Source organism: Centropristis striata, chromosome 2 (genome assembly GCF_030273125.1).
Source record: "Centropristis striata isolate RG_2023a ecotype Rhode Island chromosome 2, C.striata_1.0, whole genome shotgun sequence".
NCBI lineage: Eukaryota > Metazoa > Chordata > Actinopteri > Perciformes > Serranidae > Centropristis > Centropristis striata.
In genome coordinates, this window is record NC_081518.1 from 11941841 (window position 1) to 11963464 (window position 21624).

The 21624-nt window shown below is 38.4% G+C and overlaps 1 protein-coding gene across 1 annotated transcript in view; it reads left to right on the forward strand.

Moving 5' to 3' along the window:
• Positions 1 to 792: 792 nt before the first annotated feature.
• LOC131984807 (chromodomain Y-like protein 2) overlaps positions 793 to 21624 on the forward strand; it is a 32976-nt gene continuing 12144 nt past the window's right edge. The window contains exons 1-2 of the mRNA XM_059349788.1: positions 793 to 968; positions 16219 to 16825. Of these exons, the coding sequence (XP_059205771.1) occupies positions 945 to 968; positions 16219 to 16825 (631 nt within the window). The 5' untranslated portion in view covers positions 793 to 944. The remainder of the gene's footprint in view (positions 969 to 16218; positions 16826 to 21624) is intronic.

Below are 21624 nucleotides of genomic sequence, written 5' to 3' on the forward strand. Positions count from 1 at the left end.
AAAAGCACACGAGTGTCTGTGCATATCACACATTTAGCCAGGTTATATTTATTTTCAAAATGACTGACTGAACTGGTAACTTGGTTTAACCATTTAAAAACAGAGAAGAAATAAAATAATCCTTTTAACCTTAAGTATTTGGTGTTATGTGTTAACCATAAGTGATGTGTGGCAATGCTTCTTGCTATGAATTAAGATTAGGTTAGATTAGGAGTTTTAAAAGTATTTTACTTGGTAAAATATGTTCTTTATCTAAATATAGCAGAGATCAGTATCCAGCTCTAAATGTAGAAATATCCATACCATTCAAAACTTTAAGTTATTATTTGAGTAATATTCCAGAAAGTTCCCCAAATTACCTGATAAACATCATATATGGGAATAAATGTCAAAATGATGGCAATTTTGTGATGAAACACTGGTCAATGAAAGGGGGAATGCATGAACTGACAAAAGCATCATTCATTATGAATAGTCCCAATTAATTTGTTCTGGATGTTTCCTAATGACTTTAAATGAAGGTGAAATCAGGTATGAAGTAAAGTGGACAGGTAGAGTGGGACACAGAATGGGAAGTGTCTCAGCTGAACACTAGACATCTAGCATATCATCTCCCGTTGAGTAGTTGGATTGCAACAGAGGGCGCATGCAGACCATCAGGCTGTGCATTCTTAGCTGGGGACTAAATTTCAGTCCTCCACTTGGGTCTGGGTAAACAGCACCGCCCCGATGGTTGTTTGTTTTAAGTGTGGAACGATCCATCGCAGAGCGCCGGGCTCGATTGACACTGTCTGCTGATCTGCTACTGCGGATTGCTCAGAATAACACGGCTGCTCGCTAATTCCCGTCTATCGGGGCTTTCGCCGAAACACCGAGAGAGTAGGGTCCAAAAAAAGCCAACAAGGCAGGCAAGAACGCCGCGCCGCCGGAGTCCGCACCCCAGTATGGCTTCAGGAGACCTTTACGAGGTAGGATAAAACCATGTCCACGGAAAATGCTCTGTAATATTGACGAATAATGGAATTAGGAAGTAAAGGGGAGGGCGTCGCGTATGTAAAAAGCGGTGTACTAAGCCCTTTAACAGGCGAAACTAACCCTTCTCATGCTTTGCGAACACAAGGTTGCTTAATTTATGCGTATACTTTGTGTCGCTTCTGATATACTTTGACATAATTCTTCGCGGCCGTAGCATATAGATAAGATGTCATTTACGGGCAGAACTCCTCAGTCTGTCGCCGAGTTGAAAGTCGTGGTAAAGTGACAGCAGCGCTGAGCGGACGGATATGGTGAATAGCTACAGACGGAGTGATGGCTCTGAAGGTGCGCATACATGCCAAAAGATATTTTGTCATCACAGCCTTTAACAGCGGTGTGACTGTTTCACAGGCCGTTTGGGACATAAGATGAGACACCAGTTTATTTTTACCGAGGGGTGTAAACAAGTCTGTGTGGGCTTCTTTCACGCTTGATGTGCGAATTGTAAAATTATGACTCCGACAGTTTTGGGGCGTAAAAGTTGCCCAAATGGGTGGCAGGAAGGTCACGCTGCCCTCGTGCGCAACATCACTCTAGAACCGGTGCCAGAATTTGCCTGAAGCCTGGTTTCTACCTCAGCTTCACTGAATCAGGCACTTAGTGCCACGAGCCTTTGTTATGCTGACATGGTGTCATATGTTTCACTTCATGATAGTGACAGAGAGATGTCGGGGGCTGCCAATGTCTAATGACTTCCAAGGACACATATAGTTAGACAAAACAAGTTTTTCCTCTTTCAAAGTAAAGTAAACATTTTCGACTTACTAAATACACTTGTAACTGAAGAAAAAACTCTTAAGGATCCTCTCAAGAGTGTCCAAGTAGATAACATTATCTGCTCACAGCACTGACAAACAATGTAGGAGTTGAGGAGGACATCTGTTAGAAGACAATAGATTAAGTAGCCTAAGTGAGAAGCAGTTGATAAAATGTCCTCAGAAACCGTTTTAATACAGTTAACCCTGCTGGCTGTAATAGTTTTCATTATAATTATTGCTTATTCCAGGGAACACATTTCATTTAGAAAATTATAACACAATGCTGCCAAAAAGAGGATCCATGAACTATATTAATACGTTCATATTAATACATCCCCACTCCATGGTGCTTATGTGGTTTGAGTATTGACAGTTTTATTTACTTTATTGTATTTTATTTATTATTTTATATTTTAGCCTATTATTATTATTATTATTATTATTATTATTATACAATTCATCACCACCTGGTTCCTAACTGCATGTTTTCAGCTTTAATAATTTTGCTTCTTTTAGTTGGAAAAAGCTTCATGCATTCATACATACTACTACTACTGACCTGCTGTGTTTTAGGCGATGGTCACCTGCCTGGGGTGACACTGAATGTAGGCAGTGTGGTCAACCACACACACTTCTTTGAGTTTGGTTGAGGCGACGACTTCATCGGTCAATGTTCACCAACATTAAACTCCACCTGATGCCAAGATGCAAATTTGCTTTGGCAGTGTTTTATTCTCCCCTTTGCTCACACAGAAGTGAAGTGAATCAGAGGTGTATATTCGCTGATGTTCATGTTTTGTATGTGTGACCGTGCTGTTATGCTGCGTTGGCCATATTATTAAAATAATAGAAACAACAGCTTCCTTCTTTTAATTCAGAGTTGCTTGAATGTAGCATTACATATAATTGTACTTTTGTTTTTAAATTTGACTACTAGATTGAATGTGATGCTTATTCCAGGCGGGCTGTTGGTTTGTGTAACCTAGCTCATGTGGCAGCCTATATTGTGGTCACTACTGATTTTCTGTAGAGCTGGTAACCTATTCAACCATATTCAACAGGTTAGTTGTTTATCTCCCATGAAATATTATTTGTTTTTGTTAGTAACAATGTGCTGGCAGGCCTGGCCCAACAACAGTCATTTGAGTCTTTGAATTGTTTCCCTACTAACATGACAACAGCTCCATGGGTGACACTTCTGTGTAGAGGGACCCGCATTGAGAAGCTGAGCAGAGTTTGCTATTGCCTAACAACTTTTATTTAAAATATCATTTGAAATATGGAGAGCAGTGTCTCCCCTTGTTGGGGTTTATATCAAGTAATCATTTTGTTATGTTTATGAATGGTGGGAGTGCCAGCACCTATAAACTAGCAATAATGTAATGTACTGTAGAAGTGATTTGTTTGATAGGGGCTGTAAGAGATTGTTTGAAAAGTGATGCATATTTTGGACAGAAGGGGAGTCGAGGGGTTGGTGCCAGACCTGAACAACTTTGTGATGAGCATGCAGTGACCTCTAGGAATGGGTTCCCCCTGCACAAGCAGCTGGATTCTCACAATATCATGAGGTCATGTGACAATCACAACAATCCATCTCTTCAGGCTCCTAGTGATCAACCAGTGATCGGACCAATCGGCATCCTGTGAGGAGCTGATAGTCATGGTGTGTGACAGCAATTGACAGATGGTTCATCCAATCACCTGCCAAGTACTTTTTTAATGTGTTCCAATGACAACTTCTTAGATAATTCTGGTTAGGTAATTTTTTGTACTTTTCTGGTACTGTTTGGAGGTGGGAATAAATGTAATATTTGACATTTAATAATCACCTTGAAGTCAGCACTCAGTATGTAAGCTCTCCAAGTGTGGGCATTCCTAGAAAGTCACTCTGATCTATTGCATGTTTAATGGAAAAAAGGGCAAACTAGCTAATTGTGTCGAACAGATATCATGACATCAAACCGCCTGAGAAGTACTGTGTGAAAGCATTTTTACCAAATTGTTCAGAAAGGTTCAGCTTTCTGTTGACTTTGTGAAATGCATTGAGGCAGCTGAGGCACCGTGAATGAAAGGAACAATGTCAATTCTACAATGTAGTTAAGAAAACAACAGTTGATGGGGTCAGTTGCTGTTCAGAGATGCTCACAGCTCAAGCTTTATTTACGAAGCACTTTCAACTCTTTAACATAGCAAACATTAAAAATATAAATTATCTTTGAAAAGACTACAGCATAGAAGTTAAGGTTTTCCTATTATCTTCGGTACTTTTTTGTTTCTTTGTTTACAGCTGACATCAGACATATTTTAGAGGAACAAACTCTTCAATTGAATCTCTACCCAAAATTCGAGCCTCAAATGCTCATCTCCTGCTTAAGATGTGTCTGTCAAAAGCATGCATTTTTCACTATGAAGAACAAAAGATTGCAATAGTTTGAAAATGTGACAAGTTGTAACTCTTTGCTGTCCATGTTGATGACTGTTTGATGATGGTTTTTACACTGACTTATGATTTATGGTTCCCAGGGAATTCATTCCGATGATTTTGGTGACACAAGTGATGCCAACTTTCTCTCTAGATTTGTGAAGTTTCAGGACCTTGTTAGACTTTTTTTTGTGTCTGGAGGGGGATTTATAATAATAGCTAGTATAATACTATCAACTCTTTTCTCTTAAAAAGAGCCACCGAATGTGTCTTCCTAGAGATAGAATTAGAATGAATACTAATGGACAAGTATATGTACATATAAAAGGTCTTTTGTAGCTGTCGGTGTTCATACACAAAATAGACATACAGCTCAAAACAAGGACAACAAGCTGAACAAAGGTAAGCATAAATATTTGATGACTATAAACAATCGACTACTATGTAAAAAAAGGTGTGTACTGTATATCTATAGGCAGACAGACAGACACATAAACAACAACTCAATGAGGTTTGTAGGACAGCATGACAATAATGTTTGTCCTGCCCTCTTTGGTGGCCAATTCAAACCAGACAGTGATGGATGTGCAGAGAAAAGACTGGATTATTACAGTGTAGAACTGGATCTGCAGCTCTGGGGCAGGTTGAACTTCCTGAGCTGGTGCAGGGAGTTCACTCTCTTCTGGGCCTTTTTTCTGATGGTGTCCATTTTGGAAATCCGCTTTAGGCCCTTTTTGATTATGGATCCCAGAAACCTGAGGGATTACGCTGGAGACACAGTGCTGTGAGTATTGTTATGGTGGCAGTGTAGGTGGGCTCATCCTGAAGTCCACTGTCATCTCCACAGTTTTAAGTGTTCACCGGATTGTTCTGACACCACAGGGCTAGCTTTTCAAGCAGACTCATTACTGTCGTGGATGAGGCAGATAACAGTCTTGTGTCCTCTGTAAACCTAAAGAGTTTAACAGACGGGTTTTCTGGGGTTCAGTCTGTGGTGTAGAGGGAGAAGAGCAGTGGGGAAAGCACATATCCCTGGGGATAGCCAGTGCTGATGGCCAGGGTGCTGGATCTGAGCTGGGGGAGTTTGGAGTGTAGGGTTTCTGGGATGATGGTGTAGTCCACAATCAGGATTGTTGCGTATGTTCCTGGGGAGTCACAGAGTTTCCCCAGTATACAAACTGCAATGCCAAACAATGAAGATTTTCTTGGGGACTATTGGCAATAGTTGCCAACACTTCCGACTTTACTTTTAGCAGTTTTTACTTTTAGCAGTTTTTACACAAGCCCAAGTTGATGGTGAAGTTCAAATAAAAAAAATATATGAAAAGAAGCCCAAACTTCCTGCCCACTATTTGCTTGCATTGTAGTAATCAGATATTAGTTTTCAGAGTTTGAAAAATTTCCATGTAAAATTAAGTAACCATAGTAATTTGAATGAAATACATAATAATGTTTTCTTGAGTGAGACGCACCTTGCAGACACTTGCTAAGAGGGCTGTCAGCGTGCATGTGTTTGATAAACAGCACATGTGATTTGTAATCAATTATTTTGTAATACACTATTACTTATTAGGGCCACAGGGCAATCGCACCGAGCACTGGTCCCAACAGCAAGAGCTGCACTATTGTTATACTATGGATTTTTTTCTTCTTCCTCTTCCAGACACAATTTCATCCCGCTACTATTCAAAATTTACACAAATTATATATCAAAACGTGAGGTTTGAACGGGATTGGTGTGCTTTTACTTTTCTCTGCGGCATACAAATTTTTCGCGATGTAAGTCGTAAAAATTGCCCAAAATTTTGCAAGGGGACGGCCGAAAAAAAATGAGCAAAAAAAAAACAATAATTGGAGATTTTCAAACGTCTACTTCTCCGGCATAATTTCACCTAGAGACTCCATTTAAACTTTAAACAGTAGACACAAGTCTTGTGTATTGGTGCATCAATCCACGTTTCGATAGGTCATATCGTTTTTTATCAATCCCTGTTCAATGACCATGATCATTTTTGGAGAAATTCTGAGATTATAATGGGTGTGTATTGCATGGAATGTTCGTGTCAGAGTGTGTGACATCATTGCTCACAGTGTAGAGGGAGAGAAAAAATTGTCAAAAAATAAATTTGAAAACTGCGCTCCAGGCCGCAAATTCCACTCTACAGAAATACTTTATACATAGAAACATAGGAAAATTTGTCTCCTCATTCACAATCCTCTGTCAGTTATAGTTTGGGCGTAGGACGCACAGATGCGCAACCAACACGCACCAACAGCCCCATTTACTCCCATATTAAAAATGCTGGAAGATTTCTGGAGAAAAGCATATTTAACAGTTTTTCAGATCGCTCTTACAAAGCTATTTCTTCATTTTTCTTCACAAAAAACATTTGTAGCTGTTCAGGAAGAACTCAGGACGCTCAAAGTGAAGTAGGATCAATGATAGGTATTATGTTTTTTCCAAAAATGCTTTCTGTTCGAGGCCAGAGATTCCAGTCTGTCCACCTCTGGCTGCTGTCACTGTGCTGGAACATTCTACAGCGACAGACAGACAGACACACTCGGGTAACTTTATGTGATTTAGGCTTGTTGTAGGTGTACTCCTTGTATATAATATAGTATCATAACATTACTCGTATTAATTGTTGGAAATCTGTGAAGAATCTCATCATAGTGTACACACACCGGCAGTAGCTCCCGTGGCCCTTTCCGAATTTCCCCAGAGGAAATTTTCTAGTTTTTATTTACACTGCATTTACGGGCATAAAACATTTTCTTTACACCACACTGATGTCAACTGTCATGGCAATGGCTGGTTGTGTCCAGGAAAACTGGTTATTGGATATTCATGTAGCTGAGGTCTTGCTTCCTGGTCTTGTGAGTTTGCAGTTGAGTCGTGCTCCAGTGCAGACTGAGCATGACTGGTGTGGGTCAGACATGCGCTCTATTGCACCTGTTGCAATAGAGCGCACCACACCCAGAAGTGATGTCAGAGTTTACATTACACACCCCTCCTGACATCCCTGACAGACCATTGTATGTTCTTCTCACTATGCTTTGCGTTGGATTATCCTGGAAAGGCCTTTGGCAGCTGAGGGAGGATATGCCCACCTCCATTCTTCCAGCTCATACTGAAGCTCACTGTTACTAATCCTGTTTGGTCTGTGTTTGCAACTTGTCCCTTCTATCCACCTCCTCCACTTCCCTTCTCTTTTTCTTTGCATGTGTTTCTGCTCTCCTGTTATATGGTTAGGTGTGACATTGTCTGGGTCTGTAAGCATTCAAATGTCCTGTTCATTGTAATGCCACCATTGCAGCTCACCCATCAAGGAATGTTTACTCCCGTTATTGTGCTCAACACTTCTGAGAAAATTATGAGCATCTATTTCCACAGCTGCATTCAAACCACTTGCAAAACTTTCCAACCATCCTCCATTTCTGGTTTAAACATTAGGCAATGTCAGGTGCCCTCTAATTTCCACTGAAGTGACTATTTAAAAAAAATCCACTGCCTACAAAGAGACAGACAGTGCTTGATCTTATGAATTTTCATGCCTGTGTACCTTCATATGAACAAGTAGACTTCAGATGGAATAAAGCACGGTAGAAAATAAAGACATTTCTGCATAAAGCTAAATTTATAGTAGACATAAAGTGTTAGTGGGAGTCACACTGCAGAGGCCCATAGCATAGCTTTCGATTAATGTGTTGAGTTGATGCGAGCTGAATGTTTGCAGTAGGTCTGTCTTTGCTAGCTGTCTGTTACTGAACAGCACTCATTTCTTCAACATCCTTAACTTTTAACTTATTCTGATCAATCTCTACTGACAATAAAACACAAGCAGCCCAAGCTAAACCAATCACAATTATTTAAGTTGTACTCCGAAGCCACTTTAGCTCTGATGCATAGTTACATTTTTGAGGTGTGCACCAACTACGTCATCTACAGTGCATAGGCTCTTAAACTATGCTGTTATCCCTTAACTATAAACTTTTAAGCTTCATTTTGCCCAATTAGGCAAGGTAATACTAATGGAGCAATGAGCTGATGACATACTGATGAGTCACTGGCATTTATTTCCCCACTAATAACTAAATTAGTGTAGTAGTATTAACTGATCTATTTTGGCTATAAACCCATATTGAGCCCGGTCCAATCCCTGTTTTGATATTTTCCCTTGCAAAGCCTTCATGATCAGCAATTCGACGAGTGCATCTGCCGTCAACTCTCACGCTCTCTGCTGTCTGTCTTTCCTCTACTCCACTGAGTCCTGTGTGTAATCACAGAGGCTGAGCTTCATCCGTGGAAAAACAACACACACCATTAATGACAGCAAAACAGTATGAGGCCGTTTTTTAAAAGTTATTTATCTAATTTATAATCACTCATTTCATTTCAGCTTAGTGTAAGAGTCTGTTGTGTTTTGCTGCCATCTATGATGCATGGTGTTTCACCGCTGGTGGAGCCCAGCCGCTGCTTGGAGGAGAGACACAGCGGTTCCACAATGACCACTGCAAGCATACAGCCATTTTTTAAATTTAATTTGTAAATAACAATTACAGATGATGATAAGAAATTAACAATAACGGTTCATTCAGGTAAATCAGACAAAGGCTACACTGTAGGGATGTAACCATGCATCGCGAGACTGATAAAAATTGATAGAAATGTGTGATCATTTAAGTCGTTTGAGTCTGTCAATTAGCAAACAACAGAAAAATATCGCAAAGAAAAAGCTGTGGTTAAATGTACTACCAATAAGTTGAAGAACCAGAACTACTTTTTTAAAATCTTACAAACCAAAAAACTGCACTCAACTGAAGATGAAAAGCTTAAACATTAGCCTATTAACAGCTAACATTAGCTTACCAACATGTAGCAAACATTAGTTCACCAACATTTAGCTAACATGAGCTAACCGACATGTAGCTAACATTATCTTACCAACATGTAGCCAGCATTCGCTTGCCAACATGTAGCCAACATTAACTTGCCAACATGTAGCTAACATTAGCTTACCAACATTTAGCTAACATTAGCTAAAATGTCCAACAGTGGACATTGTGAATGTGAGATCTCAGCCTCTGTTTGAGAATGATGATGTGCTGATCTTCCTAAAAACAAACAAACATGTAAATCCCAAACTAGGAACACATGCAAGCCTTAGTTTGATTATTTGAAGATATTTGTTTATTTGTATTGCTACTTTAGCTATTTTGATGTGGGATTTGTTTTAAACACCAAAATTGACACTCATTACATATTTTTTGTTTTGCAGTTACACCCTACCTTAGAAATGTTATTTTTGTCTGAGAAATAATTAAAGGAATCTTTTTCAGTCATAATTTGTCTGTCAGCTCTCAAATCGTGAGTTGAGTTGGTCGTTACTTCTCTACTACACTGAAGCAAGAAAGACTGGAGGACACTTTTCTCCATTATTATTGTGATTCAGTGAATAAATTTGCAAATCATGTGCATTATAGACTATGTTGGTTATGTAAAAAAAATTAAAGTGTCGGCGTATGTTACAGTGTCCTTAAACTTTGTTAATTCAGGTATAGATATCTTAAGTCCTAGTTCCCATGGGCACAGATCAGCCATGAGCCCCCCACATCCAGGTCTCTCCAATCACATGAAGAGCATACAATTAGAGAAGTGGCTCAATCAGTCTCTTATCTCTATCTCTTATGTCTCATATTACATCATTTTGACTAATTAGGAGATGATGCTGTAATGCTTCATCCTTGCCTATTAAATACAGGTGTTTTAATGTCTTCACTTTGACCTCGAGAACACCAACTGGGATGTAGGCTATGTCTTTTTTTGTGTGTGCAGAATTTTGTCTTTACTCTTCTGTCTCTCTTTATCAGGCTTCAGCAATGAGTTTGAAGTATGACTGTTTCAAATTTAGGTTTTAAGATGGACAGTGATTTTAAATTAGATTGTCAGATTAGTGCTGTTGTTTTCCATATCAGGCAGCTGGCTAAAGTGAAGCCTTTCCTTACGCACAAGCACTTTGAAACAGTAATCCATGCCTTCGTTACATCTCGGCTGGATTACTGTAACTCACTGTACTTTGGAGTCAGCCAGTCATCCCTCGCACGGCTCCAGTTAGTGCAAAACGCGGCTGCTCGCCTCTTAACTGGAGATCGTAAGAGGGAACACATAACTCCCATCCTGGCCTCCCTCCACTGGCTGCCTGTGCATTTTAGAGTCCATTTTAAGATTATTTTTTTTGTTTTTAAATCTTTAAATGGTCTCGCCCCACTTTACCTCTCTGAGCTCCTCCACCCCTACGCTCCTGCTCGGTGCCTCAGGTCAGCTGATCTGCTGCTCCTAGAGGTACCGAGGTCTAAACGGAAGCTCAGAGGGGACAGAGCTTTCTCTGTTGAAGCCCCCAAACTATGGAATGAGCTACCTTTGCACATCAGACAAGCCTCCTCACTGTCCATTTTTAAAACTCATCTTAAAACCTATTTTTATTCCTTGGCTTTTAACCACGCATGACACTCTGCTCTTGTTTTTAGTGTTTTATGGTTTGCTTTTATTTATTGTTTTTAAATTGTTTTTTTAAAAAGCAAGGAATCTATTTATTTTAGTATTTATTCCTGTTTTACTTATTTTATTGTCTCTTGTTCTGTTTGTTTATGTACAGCACTTTGTTGCGGCTGTGGTTTTTTTTTAAAGTGCTTTACAAATAAAGTTGAGTTGAGTTGAGTACTGCTCACACACTGTTACCTTGAATATTTACATTAGGACAGAAATAAGGAGTAGTTTTGAAACATGATTACATTACATGACTACATGTAATAGAGTAAATATAATGCATTACTATCCACCTCTGTCTGTCAGTCTCCAAAAGATTCCCTTTAATGGCAGAGATGATGGTGATCTCAGATCTTGCTGTAAAGAAGAAAAGCTTTGATCATCACAGAAATGGGCACTGGTCGTTTGAGTATGAACATAAGAGAGAAGAAAAAAAGGATTGTCCAAAAAAGGATTCATTGGTCAATCATGTTATACCTGCATTCATGTTGTTGTTGTTTTTTTTAATCATTTGAGGTCAGCCCAACAAGCTGTAAACACAACATTAACATTTTATCACCTTATGATAATGTGTTTTTCTGGCCATCTGATGAGTTCAATAGTATCTCTCTCCTTTTTGCTCCTATTTGCTATTCACTGTCTCCTGGGGGAAATAGCTGACTCTTAAGATGCTAGATGCTCCACTTTGTTCACCAGCTTGTCACAAATTGTTTTTCATTTGTTGCTGGACTGGTAGTCAGTTTACCAGGGCTTTTTCCACCAAAACAGCTGCTTTCTGTAGCCAGAAACAACACTAGTGGTGACACTGAAGCAGAACAGTGAAGTTGCAGGCAGAAGAACAAAACAAAACAAAAAAGGTGTGTGTTCATCACTATGAACAAAGCAAATGTCCATTTTGGCATGGACATCTTTTGTATTTTCCAACTGTGCACACAGCTATGATCCATACTGTTGGTGTAAGTTTAAACGTAAAGCAGTGCTTATACGTTGGAGGTATTGCTAATCATATATATTTTTTTACTTTATAATGATGGTTATTGAATGTTTTCACGGCTTTTGGTCAACATACTGTAAGTTGTTACTGTGACTTGAATGTTGTCATTTTACTGCTCTGGACTTGGTAGTGGCAGATGTGTACATCCGCACAAAGGCTGTTTGATTTGTAAATGCATCTTTTAATGTCCATTTCAGCCGTCATCCACTCTAAAACAGAAGTGTTCAAACAAAATTGGTTTCCAGAGTGTATGAATCATAAAATTCTGACTTGGTATGTCAGTATTTTCACTGGAACTAAAACATATCTTTTGCAAAACATGAAATTATGATTCACATGGTGGCAGTTCTCCAGGCTAATGCAGATAGATACTGGTTTAATGGAATCAACTTGAAGGATGTGCGCTGCAGTTGCACCTTCAGTTGCTTCTACAGAGTTAATGTGACTGCCCCCCATCTTGTGGTCCTTCAGTCTGCAACTGAGTACAGATTCCTTGTGACCTTGTTGGTATTGGTCATCGAGGTATCTCTGGTGGTCAATGAAAAAAAAAAAGATCAAATGGAAAAAGAGGAACTTTTGAATAACCACCAGAGGTCATAGTCACGTTTTCCATCAACAAATTTATATGCACATTTTGAAGATATGCATGAAAAAAACTTTATGGAAAATGCGCATAAAAGTTCTTACACTCACTTGAGGTGGTTTTTGTCTTTTTCAAAAAACCGTTCATCTGCTAAACAGGACATGGAAGCACTTTTTCAGAATAAGCAAACATTTAACTCATATGACTGATTAGCTGTTTTCGTCTGCCGCAAAACCCAAAAGAACAATTTTAAGTTGCCCAACTGAATCTAATACCTGAAGACATATTTTCCCTTGTGTGAGGCCAAAGTTGTCCGATAAGTAACCTGTTTTTGATTTTTTTTTTCTCTTGCTCAATCTCTTCTTCTACTGCTAACTGACGTATTGGACTACAGCAATACATTACTCTGCCACCTTCTGACGAAAGTATGTTTATGCAGCTTTGTTTATTTGATCTAAAGCAGTTGATGGAAACATTCACATTCACTAATTCACATTTTCTTTAATGCGACATTACAAATTTTCGCAAAATTTGATAAAAATTTAATTGAAACACGGCTATTGTCACTTGTCTTGATAAGAAGGCTCTGTAGGAGACTTCTGTCGGGTGTCAGGCCCCGGTATCATGTTCCCTGCATCACCGAGGTCACACGTGTGACTTTGTTGGTATTATGCCTCAACCTCCTGGGCATGTGCATATCCAGGCATTCCATACTGTCCCATCCACTCTTCACAGAAGCAAATTTACATCTGTAACCTTCATTGGGTCCTCGTGCCTGCTGATGGTTTGTTAGAATTACTACACATCATTTAATGAAATCAGTACCGTATTATAGGTGTTTGATAATAATGCCCCAAAATGTACTCATCCTCTTTCAGCTCAGACTGAAGCATCAAGTGTTCCCAACCTCTCCTGTCTGTGTATACAAGTTTACTCTATGCTTTAGCCTTGCTTCTCTTGTTTTCCCTGCATGCGCCTCTCTGCAATGCTGTTAAGTGTGACATTGTTTGGGACTGTAAGCAACCTAATCGTCTGTTCATTTCTGTGACACCCCTGCGGCTCACCCATCAAAGGCTGTTTACTCCTCTTAATGTACGCAGCACATCCGAGAACAAGATGAGCAGTTATTACCATAGCTGCACTACAGGCTCTGATGAAACCTTCCAACTGTTTTCCATCAGTCTCATGGGCCAAAACCAGGTCTAAATATCCTATGTTTGTTTAACATACCCCTCCTAAAACGTTTTCTTGTCCTTACCTGTTTGCTTGGAATCTTAAAGACTTAAAAGATATATTCAGTGCTTATCTTCAGGTTAACTATTAGAAACTAATGTAAACAGAAAATCTTACATGATGCTTGCGGATGTTATTGTGTGGGATTCTTATAGTACAAGTCATGTTTGTCAGCAATGAAGTACCCCCATGTCAGGTAGTGATAAGGAATCTTATGTGTAGGTATCCAGACAAAACCTGCGTGCTATACGTCTGAGATGCGTCAGTGTGGTGCAAGCCTTGACTTGTACATTTTAACAGTAGGCTGTCAGCTTCATCCGTTCTTATGTTTCATTGTGGTGTGTGGATGTTTCCCCTGTGTTATGTTTCTTTTATGATGTGATCGTGTGTGTGGCTGTTTGCGATGTTTGAATTCTCATCATTTTTATGATGAACCAATGGTCTGACATAAAGTAATCTGATGAACTTCAGTTAGTCCTGTTTTTGTCCCGTCACATGCTGAAGTCAAGTGTTTTATTGTTAATGACATTTATTAAGAGGTGTGTTGAGTTTTCTTTAAGAATAATTAAATTATCTAAAAATCTGAATGTCCAGGTGGAAGTTATAGATCTTTTTTACATCACCAAATATCTGGTACATTGAAAATCAGCAGTATTTACATGAATGGAGTTAAGATACCTAGTCACAAAATAAACTCTCCTGCCACTTTATTAGCTAGCAAGGTGTATCTAAAAAAGTGGCAGTGTGTTCTTCTGCTGCTGTTGCCCATCTCCTTCAAGGTTGGACGTGTTGTGCATTCAGAGATGGTCTTCTGCATGTCTTGGTTGTAACGAGTGGTCATTTGAGTTACTGTTACGTTTCTATCATCTCAAACCAGTCTGGCTATTCTCCTCTGACCTCTGGTATCAACAAGGCATTTTGGCTCAGAGAACTACCACTCACTGGATATTTTCTCTCTTTCGGACCATTCTCTGTAAACTGTAGAGATGGTTGTGCTTGAAAATCCAGTGAGTGTAGAGTAGTTATGACTACTCAATAGAAACCAAACATTTGTCAAACCCCCCACTGGAGCTGATTCCAACCCACCTGTATTCATTTGCATTAAAGCCCAGAGTTTGGTCTGCCAAAATCTCTCTCCACAAAATGGATATGTCAGTACAAATAATGGGATATAAAGAGCCTACTGCCCGGAAATTTCAACTCGAACCTTATCAGCACCTTCTGAATTGCAAATCAAGTCGAATGCAATCAGTTAAAATTGCAAAGTAATTCACACACTGATTGTTTGGGTGATTAGTCACACACATTGTGTGAAGTTTGTAGATGAAACTATCATAGCTAGTCTTGTAGCATGTGATGGAAAATGTCATTGCCCTATTTTTATGCAACAACAACAAACCTTTTTTACCACACAGATTCCAAAAGAAGTTGGGACGCTGTTGAAAACACAGAAATCAATGAGTGTACAGTCATGGAAAAAAAATTCCATGGTTTTCTTGATAATGATTTTGGTTATTACCAAGAAAATTGCTAGATATCAGCTCTTAAATTAAGCTCTTATGAGCTATTTGTTGTTATTATATTTGTCCAAACAAATGTTTGGAGGCATTAAAATGAACAAGAAAATGAAGAAAACAAAGGTGGTCTAATATTTTTTTCCATGACTGTATATATTTACAAAATAAGTTTATCAGTTTGAGCATTAGATACCTAGTGTTTGTACTGTATTCGGGTAATTTCATTAACTTAACTGACAGAGGAAGACACCTGTATTATAGTCACTATTTTTTCTAGATCTATCCTCTATAATCATACGCTGAGCTAAAAGATTGTATAGTTTTTGACTAGTCTCAGTTTTTACACTAGGCATATTCAGTTACTGTATGTAATTAAGTGCCTGTGTCAAACAGTAGCATTTGCTGATGTGTGTGGTCTCTGCTGGCTTAATATATATTAGTAAAATACACACTTTTGTAGTTTGGTTTGACCTCGAAAAGCTGATGTTTAAGGTTTCTCCAAGGTGGCAGCCTGCAGCTCTCAGCTGTGCTCTGGTCTGTTATCTGTCTTTTGCAGGGAATTAGCCCTTATCTTTAACTCGGCATATGTCACAAAATGTACTTTTTTAAAGATTTGACACTCCCTGTAAATTAGCATAAGGTTTTAATATGTATTCCCTGTGTACAAAATAGCCATTTTTGGCCTGATGGTGCCATTACAGCAAAAAACATAAGGATATATCCTCAGGGGATCATGAATATTCAGAGCAAATTTCAATGTTGTAGCTGCTGGACCCACAATGCAGCTGTGTGGTTTACGGCACACAAAGGGGCCAAACACTCCCACAGGGTTGCTTTTCAGGAACAAAATTGTTTTATGAACTATTATTATTATTATTATTATTATTATTATTATTATTATTATTGTTATACTCTATAGTATATGATACTATATGACTATATGATTTTAATTTTCCTATTAAAATTGATTTAACTCTAATACATGGTGGGCATTAGAAAAAAGTACATTCAGTTCATATTCATTCAGTGGAGAAACTAGTAAATTTGTATGATAAAAATGTTAAATGTTTTGTTAAATGTAATGTCAAAATTGTGTCTAATTTCCTGCCTTTCTGTATGCTGCCTTCAGGTGGAGCGGATTGTGGACAAGAGGCGGAACAAGAAGGGTAAGTGGGAATACCTGATAAGGTGGAAAGGTTATGGAAGTAAGGAGGACACATGGGAGCCAGAGCACCACCTTCTGCACTGCGAGGAATTCATTGACCAGTTCAACAGCTTAAGACTGCACCCACATAAACGGCCCAAAGTTCCAAAAACTCGTCAAGAAGCCCTCATCACCAGCCAGCCGTCTGCTACAGATACCTCCAGAGCTCGGTCTGAGGCACGAAAGAAGAAAAGGACTTGTGGGCCAGCCATTGGGGTTACAGTAGGAGCTGTTTTGGGGACTGGAGGTGGAGGGTCAGGACCCACTCAGAAGCAGAGAAAGGTGGGCGTTGGACCTGGGAAACATGCTTTGGGGGACAGAATTAGCAAAGCCATGACGTACAAGGCTCCTCCACCAGGAGGGCCTCACTTTGTTCCTCCAGTGAGGGTTCCTCATAACGGACTCCAGAATGGAGAGATGGACCCTCTCATGTACAGGACAGCAGCGAGGTCACACAGACTCCCCTCGGACAGAGGGGAGGGAGAACTAGGAGACGTGGATACCACTGGACAGCAGTTCACCACTGAGCTAGGTAAGATGTTACCAAATTAAATTACATGAAAAATAGAGCTCAGCTAATGCTTGATATTTTAGGGCAAATGTTTATTATTATAATATTATAGTTAATATGATAGCAATAAAGATAGCCAAACTATCCACAACACTCCACATGTTTGGAGACAGCTGATTATTTAAACCACAATTTAGTATTTTAGGGGGCTTTTACAGACACAACCCTCCATTAGGAGACTAAATGAGAACTGAAATGTAACTTTTATCCCTGATCTCAAGATTAACAATATAGTATGCATTTTTGTTGTGGTCTGATGAATGAGGAGAACAAGCGTGTGGATTAAAATGTGCATTGAAAGACGACCTCTCCGACATCGGATTCAGTTCTGGCATGCTTCACAATGAATTAAAAAGGTTACAGAGACAGAAACTTGTTATATACTCGTGGCATTTTGCCAGTTATTCTGGTACATTGAAGGTTGCTTAACTTTGTGCTTACATGGTAAAGTTGTCTACACGCGTAATATAACTGCTCATGTGTGGTCATCTTATATGGCCACCCTGTCATAGCTGAAACATCTTTCTCAAGTGATCAGTGGCAACACAAGTTCCTGAAATACACATTCCTTAGGATCAAGTTTACGCTGAGCTTATGAATACATGCTGTGCAGAATTACAAATAATGCATCCTAACACAATATAACTGAGACAGTTTAGAAGCTTTTATCTAGCATCTTTTAATATAGTAACCTCCTGGAGTGTTGTATATTTACATCCTGCAAATCTAGTATTTCTATACGGTATGACTTCTTTGGTGTGCCCAATAGTTGAAACCTCCAGTAACGCGCATTGTACGCAGGCCAGTATGTAAAAAATGTCGTTCACAATGCAGCCAGTTGAGTACACTAATATATGGTTAAACATCTCCGGCCTTTGTAGCTCATATTCATAAATATTAATTGAACTTTTTAGGACATTCTACTTCTTCATTTAGGTGGAGTTCCCCTTTAAATAAGATTTTGAATTTTTGTCAATTGTGAAGATATTAGTGTGACATTTTCCACTTATAAAAAATATACCAGTGTGCTCTTAGTCTGGTTTCATACCTCTGAATCGCTTACGTTGCACGGCAACTGGATTCTTGCAGAATCACAGGTTTGAAGGTTTCAAGTAATGCGTTTCTGTCAGAACCAACATTGGTGGTTAGCGTATATGCTGCAATCACATCAATTATACAAGAACTGGAGAGTACAAAAGTTTGATTTACAAACTTGCTCCAGCTGTTTGGTTGACGCTGGTCTGTGATAGATGGTAATAGACAGATGGTTCATCCAATCACCTGCCAAGTCTTTTTTTAAAGTGCCTTCTCTTTTCCAAACAGTTTCCAATGACTGTTCCTCTGATGGTTCCATGAAACAAACCATCTGGCGTGTCAGGTTACTGAAACACTTCCACTATCTAACATCATTTCAGCAATTCATATGGTTAAGTAAAACTCAAATAATGGCAATTGAGTCTGTGAGCTCACTGAAAAGTTCCTCACATGCCAGGCAGCTACATACATAAAAGTTATTTTCGAAATTATATTTCCATGATTGGCTGTTTCCTGTTTCATGATAGATCACATTACTTGCTTTTAGCCATCATACTTTTATATCATAGAGACTGGTGCTGACACGTAGCTCTTAAAGCTCATACGATGGTTCTTTACTGCATCTGATAACACCTCTGAATTTTACTCCTGGGTCACAGTCCAGGGCCTGCACCACTATAGTTAATCATTACATACATTTTCAAAAAGCGATCTCTGCTTGTTTAGGAGAAAATCCAGATCAGAATGATGCCATAATGTATGGCAACGGTTGGATTTTCTGCCATATTTGAAAATCAGCTGGAGAATTATTATGGAGTTTGTCCATAATATCACCCAGCTTCCATTAACTTCAGTAATGTTATCAATGATGGTCAGTGTGCTTGTTGGGCTACATTACCAATTCTAGGTAGGCACACCAGAATGAATGAATGAATGAATGAATGAATGAATGCTTTATTTCGGTTACAAAAAACAAAACAAAAAACAAACAAAAAAAAACAAACAAAAAAAACAGACAACAAAATAAAATCATGTTTTTAACAAAAGAATCCATCAGACAGCAACCGAAAAAGGAATAGGCTGAAGCCCCAAGGCTTATTTTTGCCTCTCCTGTACCATCTACATGCATATACATTACATTAACTGAGTAATTCACATTGTTACAAAACACATGATACCTTAAACTGAAAAATCAAATTCAATCAAATTTCATTGTAACCCTTGATAATTTTAGATTTTAAAGTCTTCTTGAAAACTTACATAGAATTACATATCTTTATTTCATCATTTAGTCCATTCCATAATTTTACACCCAAAACTGACACACATCTGTATTTGAGATTAGTTCTGACTTTCTGAGTTTCAAACATTAGCAACCCCCTTAAGTTATAAATCCCCTGCCTTAATTTAAACATTTTTTGAATACAAACAGGAATTGACGTGTTTACCACTCGAAACATATTTTCTAATGTTTTTGAATGTAAAAGCAGAAAACTTTTAAAATTCTACATGGCATCTGTCAGTTGTTTCGCTGATTTCAAAAGCACCTCAACTTGATAGTGAGACCTCATCTAAGAACATTAGGGCTACTGACCTAACCTAATGGTTAAATGTCTGCCAGCCATTATGTATAATTACCTAATCCTACCCCTTCACCTAATTCAGCACCCTCAGCTCCACCCATTAATCTGCTCCACTGGCAGAGGGTGTCTCTGTGATTGTCGACTGGTAGCAAACTGTCTACACAAGGTCATGTCATTTCTTTCTCTCTTTTTCTTTGCATGGGATTGTAAGAAATGGAGCACCAGATATTTGCTTGCATAACAGCAACAAGACACATTCTCAATGCTGGTTTGATTGACCTTTCTTCATAAAACATTCCCTTCAAGTTTCTGTTTTGCCACAGGAAAAAGAATTAGCCTGAGCCTTGGGGAGATATAACTTCCACTGCCATTATACCATTGCCTTTCAATAAACTGTGGGAGCAAAGGCGAGATGCTGCAAATGTCATTCATTTTACCACAGTGACTTAAATGCTGGCTTCTCTCAGCTAGCTAATGGCAGCCGATGCACCAGTTTCTAACAGTAACTCTTAATTGTCCATAAATTTAAAGCATAGTGTTGTCACGTGTCAGTGAGACCAAAGCCTTTAGCCTCGTGTGTCCAGGCTGATCTCTGTTTATAGTCTTCCTCTATAGGATTGAATTACAACTGACTCTTCATCTAAAAATCACTGTTAATTACATTTTGTACTGCGAGTCCAACTCTTAAATCTTTTTGTTAGAGGAACTAACAGCAATTTATTAAGTTTCACTGTGAATTGAATTATTATGTGTTGGGTCTGAGTTTGAGAAAGCTTGGAGAAGTGATACATTGTAAACCTTTCATTATTAAGAATTTAAACGGCTAATGCCAATTGTCTTCAGCCTAAATCTACTTTTGTAATACCCTAGGAGAAGTTACAACCTGTTTTTTGTCTCACTTAGTTTGCTATTGCTGTTTTTCTTAGTGACCAACTCAAAGGTCAAGTTCTACTGATTTTTAAAGCGCCAGCTGGGTCTTCAGCTTCACTGCATTATTCATCTTAAAATCACTCATCTTTAAAAAAAAAAAAAATGTTATGTATGTATATATATATATATATATATATATATATATATATATATATATATATATATATATATATATATATATATATATATATATATATATATATATATACAGTACAGGCCAAAAGTTTGGACACACCTTCTCATTCAGTGCGTTTCCTTTATTTTCATGACTATTGACATTGTAAATTCATCAAAACTATTAATGAACACATGTGGAATTGTACTTAACAAAAAAGTGTGAAATCACTGAAAACATGTCTTATATTCTAGTAAGCAAAGGGTGGTTACTTTGAGGAATCTTAAATACAAGACATGTTTTCAGTTATTTCACACTTTTTTTTGTTAAGTACATAATTCCATATGTGTTCATTCATAGCTTTGATGCCTTCAGTGAGAATCTACAATGTAAATAGTCATGAAAATAAAGAAAAACGCATTGAATGAGAAGGTGTGTGTCCAAACTTTTGGCCTGTACTATATATATATATATATATATATATATATATATATATATATATATATATATATTCTTATATTTTAGTAGTTAGCTGAAATGTCTCAAAACAGGATCACACCACTTGCTGTGAGAAAAACTGAGCTTTTGTTCCTGAGTAATGTATGACTTATTTGTGGGCCATTGTTTCCTACTACTGCGTCGCTAGATCTTAAATAAAGCACTGCACTGCTAAACTCGTGGCTTTTTCTTCTTTCATCCATTCAGCTGATGAAAGTGCACAATTTTGTATTCAGCTTTCACAGAAAGCTTTTTATCAATGTAGGTGAATCCCAACAGTTTTTGGATTCATGACAGTCCCCTCGAGATTGCACTGCTCCCATAAGTCATGTCTTCTCTGTGTGAAAAGGCTGGATAATGATGAAAAATATTAATATCTACATTTCAAAAGTGAAAGTTAAGCAAGACAGCAAAATAAATCAACTCTGTGTGCGGTGCTCTAGCTAGAAATATTAATGCAATCAACAAAAGTTCATATTCAATGAATCCCGCAGTGACAGCTCAAATTTCATGCAGACAGATTACTGTTGGATGACGGTGAATGCTATCTTAGCACATTAATGACATGCCTGCCAGCTTGAAAATGTCCAGACAAAAGC